Here is a 17,796-nt window from a genome sequence, read left to right as displayed (position 1 = left end):
AAGCCAGGTCAGCGTTTGTTTGTGCTTGGAAAATGGGACATGCCTGGAATGGGATTGCGTCTCATCAAACCCTACAGAAAGGAGACAGACTCACCAGGCAGGTGGAAGAAGCTGGGTGCCCAATATTAATTAACTTGCATTTATCAGCAACACACTTTATCTACCATTATGTGGCTCATTCAGCTAGCTTGGTTTGGGTCATTGGAAATGCCTCACAGTCTTGCTTTAGTCTTGACTAACCAAAATAAAACAATGAGGAGTCCTGTGGCACCTTAGAGACTTGCCAATTTATTTGGGCACAGTCATCAGAGGCAGCCAACAAAGTGGTTTTTACCGAGGAAAGCTTGGACCCAAATAAATGGGACAAAGTTGAATTAAGATACACCACTTCAGCTACATTAATTGCGTAGCTGAAGTAGCTTCACTCGGCTTTTGGCGCTGTCCACACTGCAGGAAGACGACGTGTCCTTCGACTTCCCTTCCTCCTCGTGAAAGCAGGGTTACCGCCATCGACTGGAGATCCCATTTCACTTTGAGTTAGCTCTCTTAAATAGACCGCTAATTCGAACCCTGGAAGATCGACAGCAGCAGATTCAGTCTTTTTCTGTAGTGTAAACGTGCCTAAGGACTCCTCATTGTTTTTGCAGATACAGGCTAACATGACTATCTCTCTAAGACTAATAACCGTGTAATTTATAATTATTGCTGCCTCAGTGCTCACTCCTATAAACACACACATAACACCCTCCATCCCCAGCTGTTACCTCACCTGACCTTGTGTAACTCCTTTGGTGAGGGTGCTTCCAAAATACTACACGGAGCCTGTAGCGGACTTGGCCCCAAACTTCAGCAGGAATTGGTGGCAGACATGGGTGGTGGGTAATGTAATATGAGGGGCTGGGGACACATCATGTGTCAACACAGCTCCTTGGTAGCCAGGGAAGGCTGGGCTATGATGTGTGAGCCCTGGTCCTCAGCTGGGATTGGGTTGGGCTTGAGAGATGAAGGTCATGAAGGGGCATGGTCTCAGCAAAGGGGTGTGGCTTTGGGCAAAAGGGGTGGAGCTTCGGTTGCCTTCCCCAGCTGAGCTTTCACCTGCAAGGTTTGGGATTCTACTTCCCACACTGACTAGGGTCTGGGGCTGAGACAGAACTGGCTAGCAACACTACCAGAGCCAGTCATAACAAGCCAGAACTCCAGCTTTCTATTGTGGCTGTGTTTGAAGTGTTGCAGGGAGAGAAGCATCACACCCACTGTCCACCCTATTCCTACTCTTATAGGATTTTGGGGACACTGCGGACTGTGATCCCAGCACAGACCTGAAGCCCACAAGGCGGTAGAGAGTCATGGTCAGGCTACCAAGAGCCTACAGACCTACACTCTGGAATCCAGTCCAGAGAGCAACAAGAACGATGTGTCCAGCCTTGAAGCGGAGACTTCATAAGAACATCGTTGTGTATTGATTTTGCTGTTTCGTTTTAAGCCAGCCCCCAGCTTCAGTGCCCCGACACCCATCAAAGTCTGAGCCTCACCTCACTATCTGTCTCGGCAGGGGCTGGGAGGGATCGAGGAGTGGTGTGTACTGACTGTACATGTGGGCGGGGTAGAGTTTCTGTATTGTTGTCTTTCTCTTTTACGAGGCTGATCCCTTATCCTGAGCTTCCCAAACATAATCAAGAGTTACTGTTTCATCCCTCTGGGAATGGTGATAGCTATTTTATGTGTGTGTGTAACCCACACACCTCGTGTGGTTACTGAGTACTGAAAGTGGCACCTAGACCACTGCAACAGTTAGGATCAAGAGACCTCTACAGCATGGGCTAGGAGCCAGCTGGCTTTTAGCTCAGAGGGTAGAGGCTCGTATAGTCAGCTCCTGAGGTCCCAGGTTCAAGTCTGCCTTGGGGGTGGTTATCAAGCCACACTAGGTGTGTGGGTTACATGTGCTCTTGACTGACACTGCTCTTTAGGAGACTGTGTGTTCAATATTCCCCACCCCTCCAGGGACAAGTTCTTTGCACTTAGAGGGGTTTCTTTGGAGGGAGGTACCAGGCATCCTTATAGGTAAACCCAAGACCCTTAACTCTAAGGAGAAAAGGCAGCAGGCCCATGTCAGGGCTGGGGTTGAACCTGCTTGCCCAGTTCCTGACAGGCCTCTCAGCAGAATCGCATCTTGGAGGACTTTAACAGGAGGGTTGCTCACATTCAGAGGCAAAAGGCCCCCCCTCTGTGACGCAGTGGGGTGTGCTGCACACTCTAGTGGCCCTAGGCCCACTCTGATTGGGCATTCACTGGGTGCTGTGTTGTGCTGTGGGTGACCCCTACTGGCCTGTGTCTGTAAGCACTGCCCAGCGGGGGGGTAGTCTCGGAGAACAGGCACATAGACCTTGACTAGCAACTTCACACCTGGGCAGAGGCAGGGCCGGCCTTAGGCCGATCCACCCAATTCCCCGGCGTGGGGCCCTGCACCTGAAGGGGCCCCGCGCCCAGGTGAGTGATGCATGCACAGTGCGCCGGGAGCACAATGCTTGCACGGGGGCCCCCCGGGCGCATGGTGCATGTGCCGTGCCAACCGGGGCCCCACGCATGTGCAGCCGCACCCCTGGAATCAGGCCCCGCACTCTCTAGAGCTGGCCCTGCCAGGGGAAGGAGTTTAAACAAAGGAAGGGGTGTGGCTACCTGTGGGGAGTGAGGGACCAGTGGCTGAGAGAGGGGGTAGTCTTGGCTGGGCAAACATGAAGAGAACAGAGTAAGTTGAGTACTGGGGGTTCAGGGGCCTGTGTACCCTGCCCCAAGAGGTCCAAGGCTGCCTGCCCCTTACTCCGATGTCCACATCAAACCCAGGCTGTGCTGTATCTCTGAGAAGCAATAAACCCTCTTTACTCTGCTGGCTAGCAGAGTTACATCTTGCTGCGGGCGGGGGTGCAGGGTCGGGGGTCCCTGACGCGCCATCACACCCTCTTACCTCCTCTGGCACAGACAGCCTTCACGTAATCGGCATCGTTGAGGCTCACAAACACTACAAATCTTCCAAACCACACGGGGAAGGCCCGGGCGTACTTCTTGCTCCACTCCAATGCCTTGTCCAGATCTTTCCCTCTTCCGCTGAACTGCAACAGGGATGGAGGAAAAGCAAGACAGAAGCAATAAATAAGGGCTTTGCCAAAATCTCTCTCCTGACAACCTTTCCAATGTCAGAAGAATGAACAGAGCAAAATCTGAAAACTGAGATTCATCTGACCATGCTTGGTATATAAGCACTATGATTCAATAACCCATTGCCGTTACAATGGGCTGAACAAACATTTAAGTAAACTTCCTTCCCTAATGCACTCCAGTATCAAGATGCACCATCTTCCACCCACAAAGTCACACTTCAGAGATTTACGATGTCATTTGATAGCAGTGGTTAATAGCCTCGTAAAGAGCTTTACCATAAGGGGTTAGAAGAAACAACCAGCCACAGCTATGAGTGGATTATGCAACCTTGCAACTAAGCACATTAAAGAGCTATCACAGCAGATAAAATGATAAGATAAGACAATCTAATCCAATTTGTCAACTTCTATGATACATCCTCAGGTTTTCCGATAACACATTCCAGATGCTTTAGGTTGTTTACTAATAAAACAACCTTTAAAAACCTGAAAGGACACCAGATAAGTAAACATGTGCTTCTTTTTGTTGCTTTTCTCTGTATTCCTAACAGGCATCTAGTGTTACATACACACAAATAATGTCGTGGGTATAACCTGGAAGGAAACTGAGTCACAGAATAATTTCAAAGGTCACTGACTTTTCAACCACATTGATTGCATTTGTTTGAGGATGAAAGTTTGCTTAGTTTTTGTCCTTTTAAAAATGTTGCCTTCTCCATTTTCCAGAGGGTGTGCAAGTAAAAAGAGGAATTATTATTTGACAGTGCCACATGCTTTTATGGTTCTGTAAAAATTAATGAATATCTAAATTACTAAATACTAGGTATGAATGACCTGTGAAATTATCTTTGATCAGAATTAGAATGAAACACTGAATTTCAAAGTTGGCTGGGAAATGAAATGTTTGGGGGAAAAAATCATTTGGGGTCCACTGAAATTTTCCATTTAAAGAAAATCAAAATGTTTTTCAGTTTTAAATTTATTTAAATTTTTTGCATGGTAGTCAATGCTGATTTTTTATATTGTTCTATTTTACAAATTATTTTTACATTTTGCATTTTATAGATATAAAATTCAAAACACAAAAAGCTGTTTTGAAACAAACACTTCATTTTGATTTTATCCTAAACAAAATTGAGTCAAAATTGATATGTTTCCATTGGACTATTTAGATTTCAGTGAATTGGATTTTACAATAAAAGCATGCCCGTTTGAAAAATTTTCAACCAGCTCTGGATGCATCTAGACAGCGGAGCTATTTCAGGATACCAGAGGTATCCCGAAACAGTGACCCCGTGTCTTTTAAATGTGCCCGTTCTATTGAAATATTTTTCGAAATAACGGGCGCGTTGTTTTGACATCCCTGTAGCCCTTGTTCCATGAGGGTTACGGGATCTGTCAAAATAGTGCGTTATTTCAAAATACAGTCAAAACAAGATACGTAATTTGCGTAGCACAAATTGCGTATCTTATTTTGAGTTTAGGGTGCTGTGTAGACGCATCCTTAATGACAAAGGAGAAGACAAAAGTTATTTGTCTGATATGTGCATAGGCTAAGTCCCCCATTTAATCATGCATTGTTTACCCAATTGTATTTTACAGCTGACTTTTAATTTGTGCAACAACTTTGATTTCTGAGGCCCCCCACACATTGATCATGGGGGCTATCGCATTGAAATAAATAATTGTCCTCACAATGGGGAAGCATCAAATGTCGTCCAAGGCAGGCTCCGTGAATGTAGGCTACCTCAGACTCAGAGTCCCAGGAAGCGCCCTGGGGAGCTACGGGAGGCTTCCCAGAGGCCAATTAGTTCACATTAGCGGCACAGGAGCACCCGCACTAACGTTATTTCAGACGTACAAGTTTGGGAATCGCATTATTCCTCATGAAAAGCAGGATGACAGAGTTCGAATTCCGCAGCCCCTTATCCCAGAATAACGGGCTTGGTAGTGTGGAGGTATTGCTTACAAATTCGACCTGGGGGGACTAAATTTGGACTAAGGTCCTAGTGCTGACCAGGCCTACAGCTTTTGTCCTTAGATACAAGCAATGGCTTCCTGGTCTCTGGTAAAGCACTGTCATAGCCCTTGAGAAAGAGGTCCAGAGAAACCTACTGGGATAGTGGTAGTGAAGTGTAGGTACCTGAAATGGGTGAAAATGTCCCAGAAGATAAACTCTCTGGCTGTGTCTAGACTGGCAAGCTTTTCCGCAAAACCATCTGATTTTGCAGAAAAACTTGCCAGCTGTCTACACTGGCAGTTTGAATTTCCGCAAGAACACTGACGATCTCATGTAAGATCGTCAGTGTTCTTGCGGAAATACTATGCTGCTCCCATTCGGGCAAAAGCCCTCTTGCGCAAATCATTTGCGTAAGAGGGCCAGTGTAAACAGCACAGTACTGTTTTCCGCAAAAAAGCCACGATCGCGAAAATGGCGATCGGGGCTTTTTTGCGGAAAACCACGTCTAAAGTGCTTTTGCAGAAAAGCATCCTGCCAATCTAGACATGCTTTTCCGAAAATGCTTTTAACGGAAAACTTTTCCGTTAAAAGCATTTTTGGAAAATCATGCCAGTGTGGACGTAGCCTCACACTGAATAGAAACCAAGCATAAAGCAATGACTGAACCTGCAGGCTGCCGTCAATCTGTTTCAGTGAAGCAGGATCTGTTACGGAGGGACAGATGCTCGGGGACTTTTTGTTCTTTGAGCTGTTGTGTAACACGCTGGAAAGGAAGCTGGCTACTTGGTTGCCACTACCTCCCTTGCATAACACAATAGGCCCACGGCCGTAAAGACCCGCAAGCCAGCAGTGAGTCATTTCTGCAGTTCTCTTTATATCAGTCCAAGCACTGCACGTCAAGTCCTTCCTATGCACGGGCAAGTGAGTTAGCAGAAGAGACGGTGCAAAATGGCAAGGAACTTGCTGTTGATTTCTAAAGCCCTGGTCGAATCAAGGGGTCTCAGACTATTGCGACACACCCTACATGGCTCGATTGGGGTCTGCAGGCCAGAGATTTGTGGGAAGAAGGACAAAATACAATGTTTACCATTTTATTTCTGCAGGAGGCTTCACGCAAGGTAAGTCCCCTATCCCTTCCCTTATTCCCTGTGCTCTGCTCTGGTGGTAAGAGGGGATAGACAGTTGGCAGAAGAAGACAGCTGGGGACCCCCAAGTCTCAGAAGCTGGCATAGACAACTTTGTGACACATGCTTCTGACCCCCTGGGATGGAGGCATGCTGGGGTCAAGAAGGGAGTGGCTGGAGAACATTGTGCTCCAGGAATCCTTGGCTGTGGGTGGCTTTTCAATGGCCCGACACAGCCAGGCATATTTTAGAGCAACCCCCAAACTGCTGTAAATTACATCCCATCTGTAACGGTCCCTGGCTGTCCCCAGGACTGAGAGCTGCAGAAAGGTGGTCTGATGCCACCTTTCCCCCTGCTCAGCGCCACTGATGATCCAACCCCCAAAGTGGCCAATTTCATGGGGAGTGAATTAGGCATTCCTTACTCAGGTTGGTAGGCTTATATTGACTCACATGGATAATCCTAATGATTTCAGTAAATATCTCACCATCAATCTCTGTAGGCTAGATTTGGACCTTACGTGTCTTCAAGTAAATTACTGAATGGGCAACAGGCCAACTAAATAAGTAACCTTACTCATAGATTATTTTCGACTGGAAGTTTAATCGGTGTTTTTCTGTCGCTAGTCCCTCTTCCCCTCACATGATTGTTTCTTCTCTTGCTACTTATATGGGAACCACACATTGTATAATGTATGCTATACAATATTATGAATGAAACCTGTATCTAGATGGTATTCACCCAATGTATGTTTACTCAGCAGTGTTATTTCAGAATAACTAGATTATTCCAAAATAACATAGTCCGCGTCTCCACTACAAACAGTTCTTTCGACATACTATCAAAATGGCTAGCTGGAGGTCTTCTTACTCGGACTCCTGTAACCCTCATTTTACGAGGGAAGTTGGAGGAAGAGTGCTCTTTCTTGGACTTCCTGCAGTGTAGAGCACGCCAAAAGCCGAATTAAATATTCCGACTTCAGCTACGTAATTGACATAGCTCAAGGGGCGTAGCTTACTTCAGCTTTAGCCCTGCTGTGTGGACACATCCCCACAGGCCAGGAAGGCAAAGTTGTTACTCTATTTCTCTTTTACTGCATATGAATATGGGCACTGCCATTCTAGATCAGATAAGTGGTCCATCTACACCAATGTTTCTCAACCAGTGGTTACAAGTACCCTATGGGGTACTTGAGAGACCTCTGGGGGCTACGTCAACACAACTGAAATTTGGAGAAAAGTGAATTTCTGTTCTAAGTTTTACAGTGCTTTATTATTTTTGTACTTTTTACACCCAAAATTTCATCACCTGCCTAGCTACAATTAAGTTGTTTAAACAAATGTGTTGCAATAGTACAAAAAAATTGGTGTGTCTGAAAACTGTAGGTACTAGGAGTACTTATACTTTTTTTGAAGGAATACTTTATAAAAAAAAAAAAAAGTTGAGAAACACTGATTTGGACCAGTATTCTGTCTCTAACATTGGCCGGTATTATCAGAATTAGAAGACGATACATGATAACTTGCCCATAGCAGTTATGGAATAACTTGCCACACAAATAGGTTTTTTTTCCCCAAGCTTTAGTTGGGTACACAGAATTTATAACCCTGCCATACTCCTGGGATAACTTTTTAAAAGTTAAAATACAGGCTAAAACTCCTAGTCTAGCACCCTCAGGGCCTGACCAGTGCCAAACCAGAGAATTTGCCAAACCATGGGCGGTCGTATTGTCTAGTGGCATCACCAACACTTCCACTGCTTGCTGGGCTCTTAGAAGACATTTAGGGGTAAATTAGAGCTAAATAACAGCACAGAACACTGAGAGTCAGGACTGGTGGCTGTAAACAAACTTTATGGGACTGTGGGAAACTTGGTCCCACCCATGATAAGTGGACATCCAGCTAACAAAAATAATGCTGGACCATGGATGTTGCTATACCAGAGAGTGCCGGATTAGAGAGGTTCCACCTGTAGCATAAATGTCTTCATATTAATTTATCCTCTCAACATCTAGTGATCAATAAACAACTTATTATTCTTACTTCACCATGAGTAGGAAAGAGGTTAAGTGACTTCTTCACGTCTCCATTCTAAATAACAACTTAACAGCTGAGCTGGGATGAGACCTCAGGAGGTCCTGACTCCCAGATGGTGCTCTAACCATTAGGCAAGCTGTCTCTCTATAGAAAAGAAGCTGCTTTTTGATTGGCGCTTTAAGTCTTCCCCACCACCACTGGAGTGTTCTGCACTCCCGCCCCTACCCTTACCTCATGGACGTTGCCAAAAAGCCAGTGCACTGGAGGGCCTGGAAAACTCTTCAATGCTTGGTTCAGTTCCATTCTCCACTTGTACAGCTTGATCACTTTCAGCACCATGTAGGTCAGGCAAAGCACCGCAGGCGGGTAAAAGATTCGAGAGACATCCTTATGCAGCCAGAGCCAAACATCGGTGACCAGTTTCAGCACCACAGATGTCATCTTCCTCCTGTTTATGTCCTCTCCCCACCAGCAAATGCACCATCCACTTACTCTTTAAAGGTGTTCCGGTTGGCAGACTCGTCCAATGATATTCAATGGAGCCGAGTCACACATATACCTGGCCGTTGATCGGCTGCCAACTTTCCCTGGAGGGAGAGGACCAGAAGAAATGTGTTTAGGTGTGCTCCACTTGTGATTGCAACACCCCACGTATTACTCGGCTCAGCATTGCAACGCCTCACTGATGCAGGTTCTTTAATTTATGACTCCAAAGTAAGAAGCCTGGATTAGAATATCTGGGGCTGATGTAAGAGAAACTATATTGTTATGCTGCCTCCCAGATGCCAAAATAAATGCTGTGATAGTAAGGCGACAAGACACCCTATCTCTGCCAGTTGAAACCCCGATAGAAGTACGTGTCAGCAGCCAGCTGGAATTTGGAGTAGAACTTGATATAATCAAGAATCACGTAAGAGATCAGAGACAAGGCAAGATTGAAGCAGGGGGCATGTTATCCTACCTCTTCTCGCTCTGGGGTTTCTTATGCTTTCATCTGACCCCTCTGGTCCTGAGCACAGCTGGAGATGAGATACTTGATTAGATGGACCATAGGTCTGATTTAGGCCATGTCCACACATCCACTTATGCCTGCAAAACTGATGTTGCTCAAGGTGTAAAAAACCCACACCTCTTCTCGGGGGTTTTCTTGGTGCCGAATAAAGTTTGTTCTATGCACCAAGGAATGTGCAGATGTGCACCACCAATATCAACACATGCTGCTGGATGTGGGTGCTCTGCTAATCAGCTGGGTTGCATTTTGATCTCTGCGGGGCGGCTGCCCAAATGGTCCACGTACAGAGAACCCTGCTGCTGAGCAACGTACGTTTGGCCAGCATCAGCACTTGTGTGCACAGAGCTGTCCTCTCCCACCAACATCGCTACCGCCGCCCATACCGCTGCTCAATTCGGTGGGCGAGGGGAGAGCTGTCTGCTGCCAGCCGAGAGCATCTACATGAGTGTTCTTACTGAAGCACAGTGGTTCCGGTGCAGCTATGCTTGTAAGCTATTTATATGGCCTTTGTCTGAGACTTCCTTATACTCCTGCATGGACGATCTTCTCTGAGCGCTTGCCAGAGTCTAGCCTGAGAGAAAAACAGCTGATGGCTGATGTTGGAGACTACCCAACAATGTTACAGGGGTAATTTTGGAATCACAGATCCTTGGAGTAACGCCAATGAGAGTCCACCATTTCCATACAAGCAAAACAGATACTCACCAGCTGGACCGAGACTTCACCGGACTTGCCTGGTGGGCTTTGGAAGACATGCTTTTCACCTCGCTCCATTGATTTGGCCAATGCTTCCAATATACAGCTTAAGGCAAGAGATGGAATTGATCTACAATGAGGGTATGTCTAGACTGCATGCCTTTTTCGACAGAGGCTTTGTTGACAGATACTGTCGAGAAAGCCTCTGTCAAAAAAGAGCGTCTAGACTACAACCAGTTCTGTCGAAAAAGCAAGCTACTTTTTCGAAAGAGAGTAGACACTCTCTTTTGAAAAAGCACACAGTGTGGATGCAATAGCGCCTTTTTTCGACAGATCTCTGTCGAAAAAAGGTGTTATTCCTCATAAAATGAGGTTTACTGCCGTCGACAAAACTGTTGCATTCTGTCGACTTACTATCAACAGAATGTGGCGGTAGTGTAGACGCAGGTATAGTTTTGTTGACAAAAGTCCACTTTTGTCGACAAAACCCTGTAGTCTAGACACACCCTGAGGGACGGAAGTGACACACAGGGCCGGTCCTACTATGAGGCTAACTGAGGCGGCTACCTCAGGTGCCAGATTGTGGAGAGGCGCCACTAGGACCCAGAGTGTAGAAAATTGTGTCTGCGGCTGGTGCAGATGTATTCTCTCTGCTCCAGATGCACTGAGATGGTCGAGGGCTGTGCTAGAGGAAGGAGGCAGAATTGAGACCTTTCAAAGTTTTGGCCCAAGCGAGGGGGCATGGGGGCATCATTTGAGCTCCCTGCCTCAGGTGCCAAAATGTTGTGGGCTGGTCCTGGTTACACCGTGGGTTCAACACCCTGCACCTCAATGCAGCGACTGGGTTTTGATGTAGCGGCTGGGATACTTCTCATCATTGAAGGGACGCAAAGGCCAGTAGTCATAAGGGAGAAGCGTTGTTATCGATGTTTATGTTTATTTGGGGGCAGGGAACGTTGTCTCATTCTGGGCTCAAAGAGCCACCTAATACAGGGAGGCACATCCTCAGTCATATTAATCATAATGAATTAATTGATGGATGGATTGATTGATTGATTAGCAGTTTTAATAATAGCAATTACTATCGAGCCATCTTTTTAAACCACATCCAGCACTGTGCCCATCTCAGCACCTCCCAGGCTTATCAAGTGGACACACAGAAATGAATTTCTTCCTCTTAAAGTTACTGAGCAGCGAATCAGTTCCCAGGACTGTAACTCCTGAGGTGTTTGCACTGGCAAGCGGGCCCGCAAATGGGGGGGACAAAGGGATCAACTGTATGGGGGCCTGGGGCTTCAAAGGGGCCCGGCGCTCCAGCAGCATCGGCAGCTGGAGTCCCAGGCCCCTTTGAATTGCTGTCTGAGTGCCGTTCTGTGGGCTGGGGGGAGCACGCTCCAGTCTGGGCAGTGCTAAGGGCTAGCTGCTCTTGGCCCTGCCCCTTTTGCTTGAGGCCCCGCCCCTTCCGGAGGCGTGGAGTTGGCCCCCACCCACACACCTTTCTCAGGGCCGTCGGCCCCGCTGCTGGCAAGCCACTTGGTGTGCACTAGCGGCAGCTGCGGCGCTCTGGGCGAGCCACCTCGACGAGCGGCGTAGAGCTTGCTGCGCCGTGGCGACAGCACCAGGGTACTGCTGTGGACATTTCCGTTGTTTTCTGCATTGTAACTGGCCTTTGGAAATGTACCATAATCCCTCCAGTGGCCACTCTGCTCATTGTTTTGGACTGGCTGGCTGCCCTGCCTCAGGACGGGTTGTTTCCAGCTGAACTCACAAGACAGCACGCTGACACCACCCAAAACACACCATCACTGCCCCTCCCTCCCACACACACACGCTCCCTGTCACACACTTTCCCCTCCCCCCAATGTAGTAGGGCGACCCTAGAGCAATGAGGTTGGGAAACCTGCATCGCTGCCTGCTCCAGGCGGCATGGCAGACTCTTCCCAGAGCATTCCTCAGGCTCAGCGGGATGGCTCCCAGGATGCACTGCTCTCCGGGCCTTTGCAAGAGCTGCTCCAGTGGATGCGCCCTACCATCCCAAAGAGCACAGTGTGGACCCACAAGAGCGGTTTCTGTGAGCAGCGCTGTAACTGCCAGTGGAAATGGAGGGCAGGTATGGAGGGCACTGGATAAAGTTTTCTATTCCCTGAATAAACTCCCAAAGTTTGCAGTCCCATAATTAAGGCAGAGCCTGCATTCACTCGCCATAGAAAACAGGCCCTCTGTTTCTTGGAAAGCTGCCAAATACAGTGTGACAACTTGAGGAATTAATATTCAGCTTATGAATTCTCTTTGGAGTTGGGAACTCCCTCTGTGTGTTGTTGTCAGACTGCAAAGGGTGTGGGACTGTTTGCATTCTCTGCTCTCGTTTTACCTCCATACAATGCATACAGACACTTTCCTAATACTCATGGGTGTAAACTAGGACTGTCACTTAATCATAGTTAATGCCGACAGTTGTCACAAAGCAAATGAACGAGATAAAAAAAGTCATGATTAATTGTGGCTTTAATTTCACTGTTAAGGAATAATAGTGTACCAATTCAAATGTATATATTATGTATTTGAGAGAGTTTGTCTGATATTTAAATATCCCGGGCTTCATTTGCATCTTGCCGGGCACTGCCATTTTTAAATCCCCGTTAGCGTGGACTCCGTGCCCGTGGCTACACGCGGCACGGAGTAGGTAGTTCGAATTAGGATCTCTAATTCGAACTACCAGTACACCTCGTTCCATGAGGAATAACAGTAGTTCGAATTAGAATGCCTAATTCAAACTACCTACTCTGTGCCGCGTGTAGCCACGGGCACGGAGTCCGCACTAACGGGGATTTAAAAATGGTGGTGCCCGGCAAGATGCAAATGAAGCCCGGGATATTTAAATCCCGGGCTTCATTTGCAACTTCGAATGACTACATTAACCACCCTAGTTCGAACTAGGGTGGTAGTGTAGACATACCCTCTGTGAGTCTGTTTGTTCAAGACCTCCCACACCATAAGAGCCAGGGCCACCAAATTTGGCTTGCAGCTTCCTTGTATCATAACTTAAAGCAAAGTCAGGGTTTGGTTGTGCCAGGACAATGGGATGTGTTGGAGCTGTGCCTGTTGGAGCTGCAGTGGCCATGGAGAGGTGCTTCTCACCTGGCCCCAAGCTGCTGCAGTGAGAGAGGCAGTCCTGTCTTCATGAGGCAGCATGTACCCTGAACCCCTCAATCCCATCCCAGAGGAATGATTTCAATTAAGAAAAACAAACCTTAATTAAGTTAAGAACCCCAACAATGCCAGGTAAATCTTCTAGAAATAAATATTGTGACAGACACAGACCACCTGGTGTCACACTGTAATGGAGATCAGTTATGCAGGGCACTGGATAAACAGTGTTCTATTCCCTGAATAAACTTCCTGGCTGTGTCTAGACTGGCATATTTTTCTGCAAAATCATCTGCTTTTGCGGAAAAACTTGCCAGCTGTCTACACTGGCCACTTGAATTTCCGCAAGAACACTGACGATCTCGTGTAAGATTGTCAGTGTTCTTGTGGAAATGCTATGCTGCTCCCGTTGGGGCAAAAGCCCTCTTGCGCAAATGCTTTTGCGCAAGAGGGCCAGTGTAGACAATGCGGTATTGTTTTCCGCAAAAAAGCCCCGATCGTGAAAATGGCGATTGGGGCTTTCTTGCGCAAAACCGCGTCTAGATTGGCATGGACGCTGATTTTGTGGAAAAGCGTCCGTGCCAATCTAGACGCTCTTTTCCGCAAATGCTTTTAACGGAAAACTTTTCCGTTAAAAGCATTTGTGGAAAATCATGCCAGTCTAGACGTAGCCCCTCAGTCTGCTGCCCCATAATTAAGGCAGGCAGACACCTGAGGCTAATTAATAGCTGGCCTGAAGGAGCCGATTAATCAGACACCTGCAGCCAATTAAAGCCTAGGCAGCTGCTTTAAAAAGTCTCCCCTCCCCCCCCCCAAAAAAAAAGTTAAGAAAGGGGGGAAGGAGAAGAGGGATGAACTGAGAGGAGGGAAGTGTGTTCATGAAGAAGTGAGAAGGGAAAAATTCAGCCAGGTACCAGAGAAAAGGCATTAGGGGAAGTGGACCAGGGAAAAGGCTGCTTTCTTGGGGCTAGAGTGAAAACGGAGCAGTTGCCTCTGCCTAGGGTCCCTGGGCCAGAACAGGGGGTGGTCCTGGGTTCCCCACAACCTCCCTGCACCACAGAAAAAACTAGTTCTAGGAGAAGGGGGGTCAGGATTATGGAAGGAACTCCCTCTCCCCATTCATTGACTTTGTCACTGATGAAAATGCCTCACTGATCTGTAATCCTGACCTCTAGAAAACCACAAGAGGCAGCGTACGGAGTCACAGCGAGCCTCTGAGGCATACAATAACCACCAAAGGAATGCAAGACCCACAGGGCACAGCCAGAGCTTTGCCACAATATTGTGAATGTTTTCTACATTTTCAAACATACTGATTTCAGTTATAATTCAGAAGTGTACAGTGCTCCCTTTATATACTTTTGATTACAAATATTTGCACTGTAAAAAACAAATAAACAAAAGACATCATATTTTTCAGTTCACCTCATACAAGTCCACTCAGTCCTACTATTTATTCAGCCAGTCACTAAGACAAACAAGTTTGTGTACATTTACGGGAGATAATGCTGCCTACTTCTTATTTACAATGGCACCTGAAAGTAAGAATAGGTATTCACATGGCATATGCAAGGTATTTATGTACATGTTATACCACACATTCCTATGCCTTTTCTTGCTTCAATTTCTAGGCTCCAAAAGTTTTACATTCTTTTGTTTTGCATGCAATTGTGTTAAAAATAAGTCTACCTCTTTAAATTGTACTTTCATGATAAAGAGATGGCTATATGTTACTTGTATGAAATGAATTGAAAAATACTACTACTTTTGTTTCTTTTTTACAGTGTGACTAGGTAAAAACATTGCCTCTACTCTGAGATATGCACAGTCTAATGATCTAGTTGAAAATTGCGTAAAATAATCAAGATGCTGTTTAAAAAGAAAGAGGACTCTAACTTGGATACTTACTTATAATTGCTGCAGGGAACAAACAGGTGAGCCAGGTGAGCCTGTGTTCTGATCACTCAGATGTTAATTAGCCCCCCCTGAGGAAGCTGGCAGAAGTAATTAGATAATCAGGTTGGCCAGCTGGGTGGTATCAGGAGCCAATTACCCCATCAATCCAAGGCTGATGAGGAGCTTGACAAAGAGACAGAAAGGAAGGGGCAGGGGAAGAGGGAGTGGATTAGCACTAGTTGAGCCCAGTTAAATGGAGTCCTCAAGGGAGAGTGATCTATGCTCCCTTGAAGTCCTGGGTGGGGGGGAGGCCAAAATCATGCTGGTGCTATACCACATTTCCTCAATCTTTTCCGTGTGTGTGTGTGTGTGTGAGAGAGAGAGACAGACAGACAGACAGACTTCCCCCCATGTGTAGAATAATTTTTTATGTGCACCAAGGTGCGTAGAAACAAAAACCTAACTGTGGGAGTTCTGCTAATCAGCTGGACAGCATTTGAATCTCTCCTGAATGGTGGTACCTGAGCCCGGATAACAGGGAACCCTAGTGCTATATAGACTCTTGCACAGAGGTTGTGGAAATGGAAGAGAGTGCTTTAAACTAGAGAGGCGTTAAACTAGGTTTGTTGGGGGACAGTGACATAAGCCCTGAGGTAGGCGGGGAAGTGGGATACTGGGGAAAAGGAGGAAGGAGCAACAAAGGAGGACTCTTGATCCGTATGGAGAAGGTAGGGCAATGAACTAGTTCTCTAAGGTGTTCGTTGAATGCAAGAAGCCTGGGAAACAAACAGGAAGAATTAGAAGCGCTGGCACGATCAAAGAATTATGATTTGATTGGAATAATGGAGACTTAGTGGGATGACTCATATGATGGGAGCAGTCATGGAAGGGTATAAACTGTTCAGGAAGAACAAGCAGGTGAGAAAAGGAGGAGTTGCATTGTACGTAAGAGCAGTATGATTGCTCAGAGCTCCAGTATATAGAGGGAGAAAAGCCTATTGAGAGTCTATGGGTTGAGTTTAGAGGTGGGAGCAACAGACATGATGTTGTGGTTGGTGTCTGCTATAGACTACCAGATCAGGTGGATGAGGTAGATGAGGCTTTCTTCAGACAATTAAGAGAAGCTTCCAGATCACAGGCCCTGGTTCTCATGGGGGACTTTAATCACCCTGACATCTGTTGGGAGACCAATACGGCAGGACACAGGCAATCCAGGAAGTTTTTGGAGAATGTTGGGGATAACTTCTTGGTACAAGTGCTGAAGGAATTGACCAGGGGCCATGCACAGCTTGACCTGCTGCTCACAAACAGGGAGGAATTAATTGGGGAAGTAGATGTGGGTGGCAACCTGGGAAGAAGTGATCAAGAGATGGCAAATTTCAGGATCCTGACGGAAGGAAGAAAGGAGAGCAGCAAAATACACATCCTGGACTTCAGAAAAGCAGACTTTGACTCCCTCAGAGAACAGATGGGCTGGATCCCCTGGGATGCTAACATGAAGAGGAAAGGAGTCCAGGAGAGCTGGCGGTATTTTAAAGAAGCCTTATTGAAGGCACAGGAAGAAACCATCCCGATGCGCAGTAAGAAAAGCAAATATGGTAGACAACCAGTTTGGCTAACCAGGGACATTCTTGGTGAACTTAAACACAGAAAGGAAGCTTACAAGAAGTGGAAACTTGGACAAATGACCAGAGAGGAGTATAAATATATTGCTCGAGAATGCAGGGGTGTAATGAGGAAGTCAAAGGCACAATTGGAATTGCAGCCAACAAGGGATGTGAAAGGTAACAAAGGTTTCTACAGGCATGTGAGCAATAAGAGGGTGATCAGAGAGGGTGAGGGGCACTTACTGGATGAGGGAGGTAACCTAGTGACAGATGATGTGGGAAAAGCTGAAGTACTCAATGCTTTTTTCGCCTGTCTTCACAGGCAAGGTCAGCTCCTAGACAAATGTACTAGGCAATGCAGTAGGGGAAGGAGGTGGACAGCCCTCAGTGGAGAAAGAACAGATTAAGAACTATTTAGAAAAACTAGACATACACAAATCCATGGGTCCAGATTTAATGCATCCAAGGATACTGAGGGAGTTGATAAATGTCATTGCGGAGACTTTGGCCATTATCTCTGAAAACTCATGGAGATCGGGAGAGATCCCGGATGACTGGAAAAAGGCAAATGAAGTGCTCATCTTTAAAAAAGGGAAGAAGGACAATCCAAGGAACTACAGACCAGTCAGTCTTACCTCAGTCACTGGAAAAATTGTGGAGGGGATCCTCAAGGAATCCATTTTGAAGTACTCGGAAGAAGGGAAAGTGATCAGGAATAGTCAATATGGATTTTCCAAGTGTGAGTCATGCCTGACCAATCTGATTAGCTTCTATGATGAGGTAACTGGCTCTGTGGATATGGGAAAGTCAGTGGATGTGATATACCTTGACTTTAGCAAAGCTTTTGATACAGTCTCCCACGATATTCTTGACAGCAAGTTAAGGGAATGTGGATTGGATAAATGGACTGTAAGGTGGATAGAAAGCTGCCTAGATTGTTGGGCCCAAAGGGTAGTGATCAATGGCTCAATGTCAGGTTAGCAGTCAGTTTCTAGCAGAGTGCCTCAAGGATTGGTTCTAGGGACGGTTTTGTTCAACATCTTTATTAATGATCTGGATGAGGGGATGGATTGCACCCTCAGCAAGTTTGCGGATGACACTAAACTAGATGGAGTTGTTGGGCAGGGAGGGCAGGGATAGGGTCCAGAGTGACCTAGAAAGA

The 17,796-nt window shown here is 46.5% G+C and overlaps 1 protein-coding gene across 1 annotated transcript in view; it reads right to left on the bottom strand.

The window, feature by feature from the left end:
* The window catches only part of LOC102452682 (cytochrome P450 4B1-like), a 45,166-nt gene extending 36,352 nt beyond the window's left edge, over positions 1–8,814 (bottom strand). Inside the window, exons 1-2 of the mRNA XM_006111447.5 lie at positions 8,508–8,814; positions 2,963–3,107 (exon numbers count right to left, since the gene is read on the bottom strand). Of these exons, the coding sequence (XP_006111509.3) occupies positions 2,963–3,107; positions 8,508–8,717 (355 nt within the window). The 5' untranslated portion in view covers positions 8,718–8,814. The remainder of the gene's footprint in view (positions 1–2,962; positions 3,108–8,507) is intronic.
* Positions 8,815–17,796: the final 8,982 nt, after the last annotated feature.

This window comes from Pelodiscus sinensis, chromosome 9, assembly GCF_052426305.1.
Source record: "Pelodiscus sinensis isolate ZL-2025 chromosome 9, ASM5242630v1, whole genome shotgun sequence".
Lineage (NCBI taxonomy): Eukaryota > Metazoa > Chordata > Testudines > Trionychidae > Pelodiscus > Pelodiscus sinensis.
The sequence above is the reverse complement of the archived record's forward strand: the minus strand, read 5'-3'. Positions and strand labels throughout refer to the sequence as shown.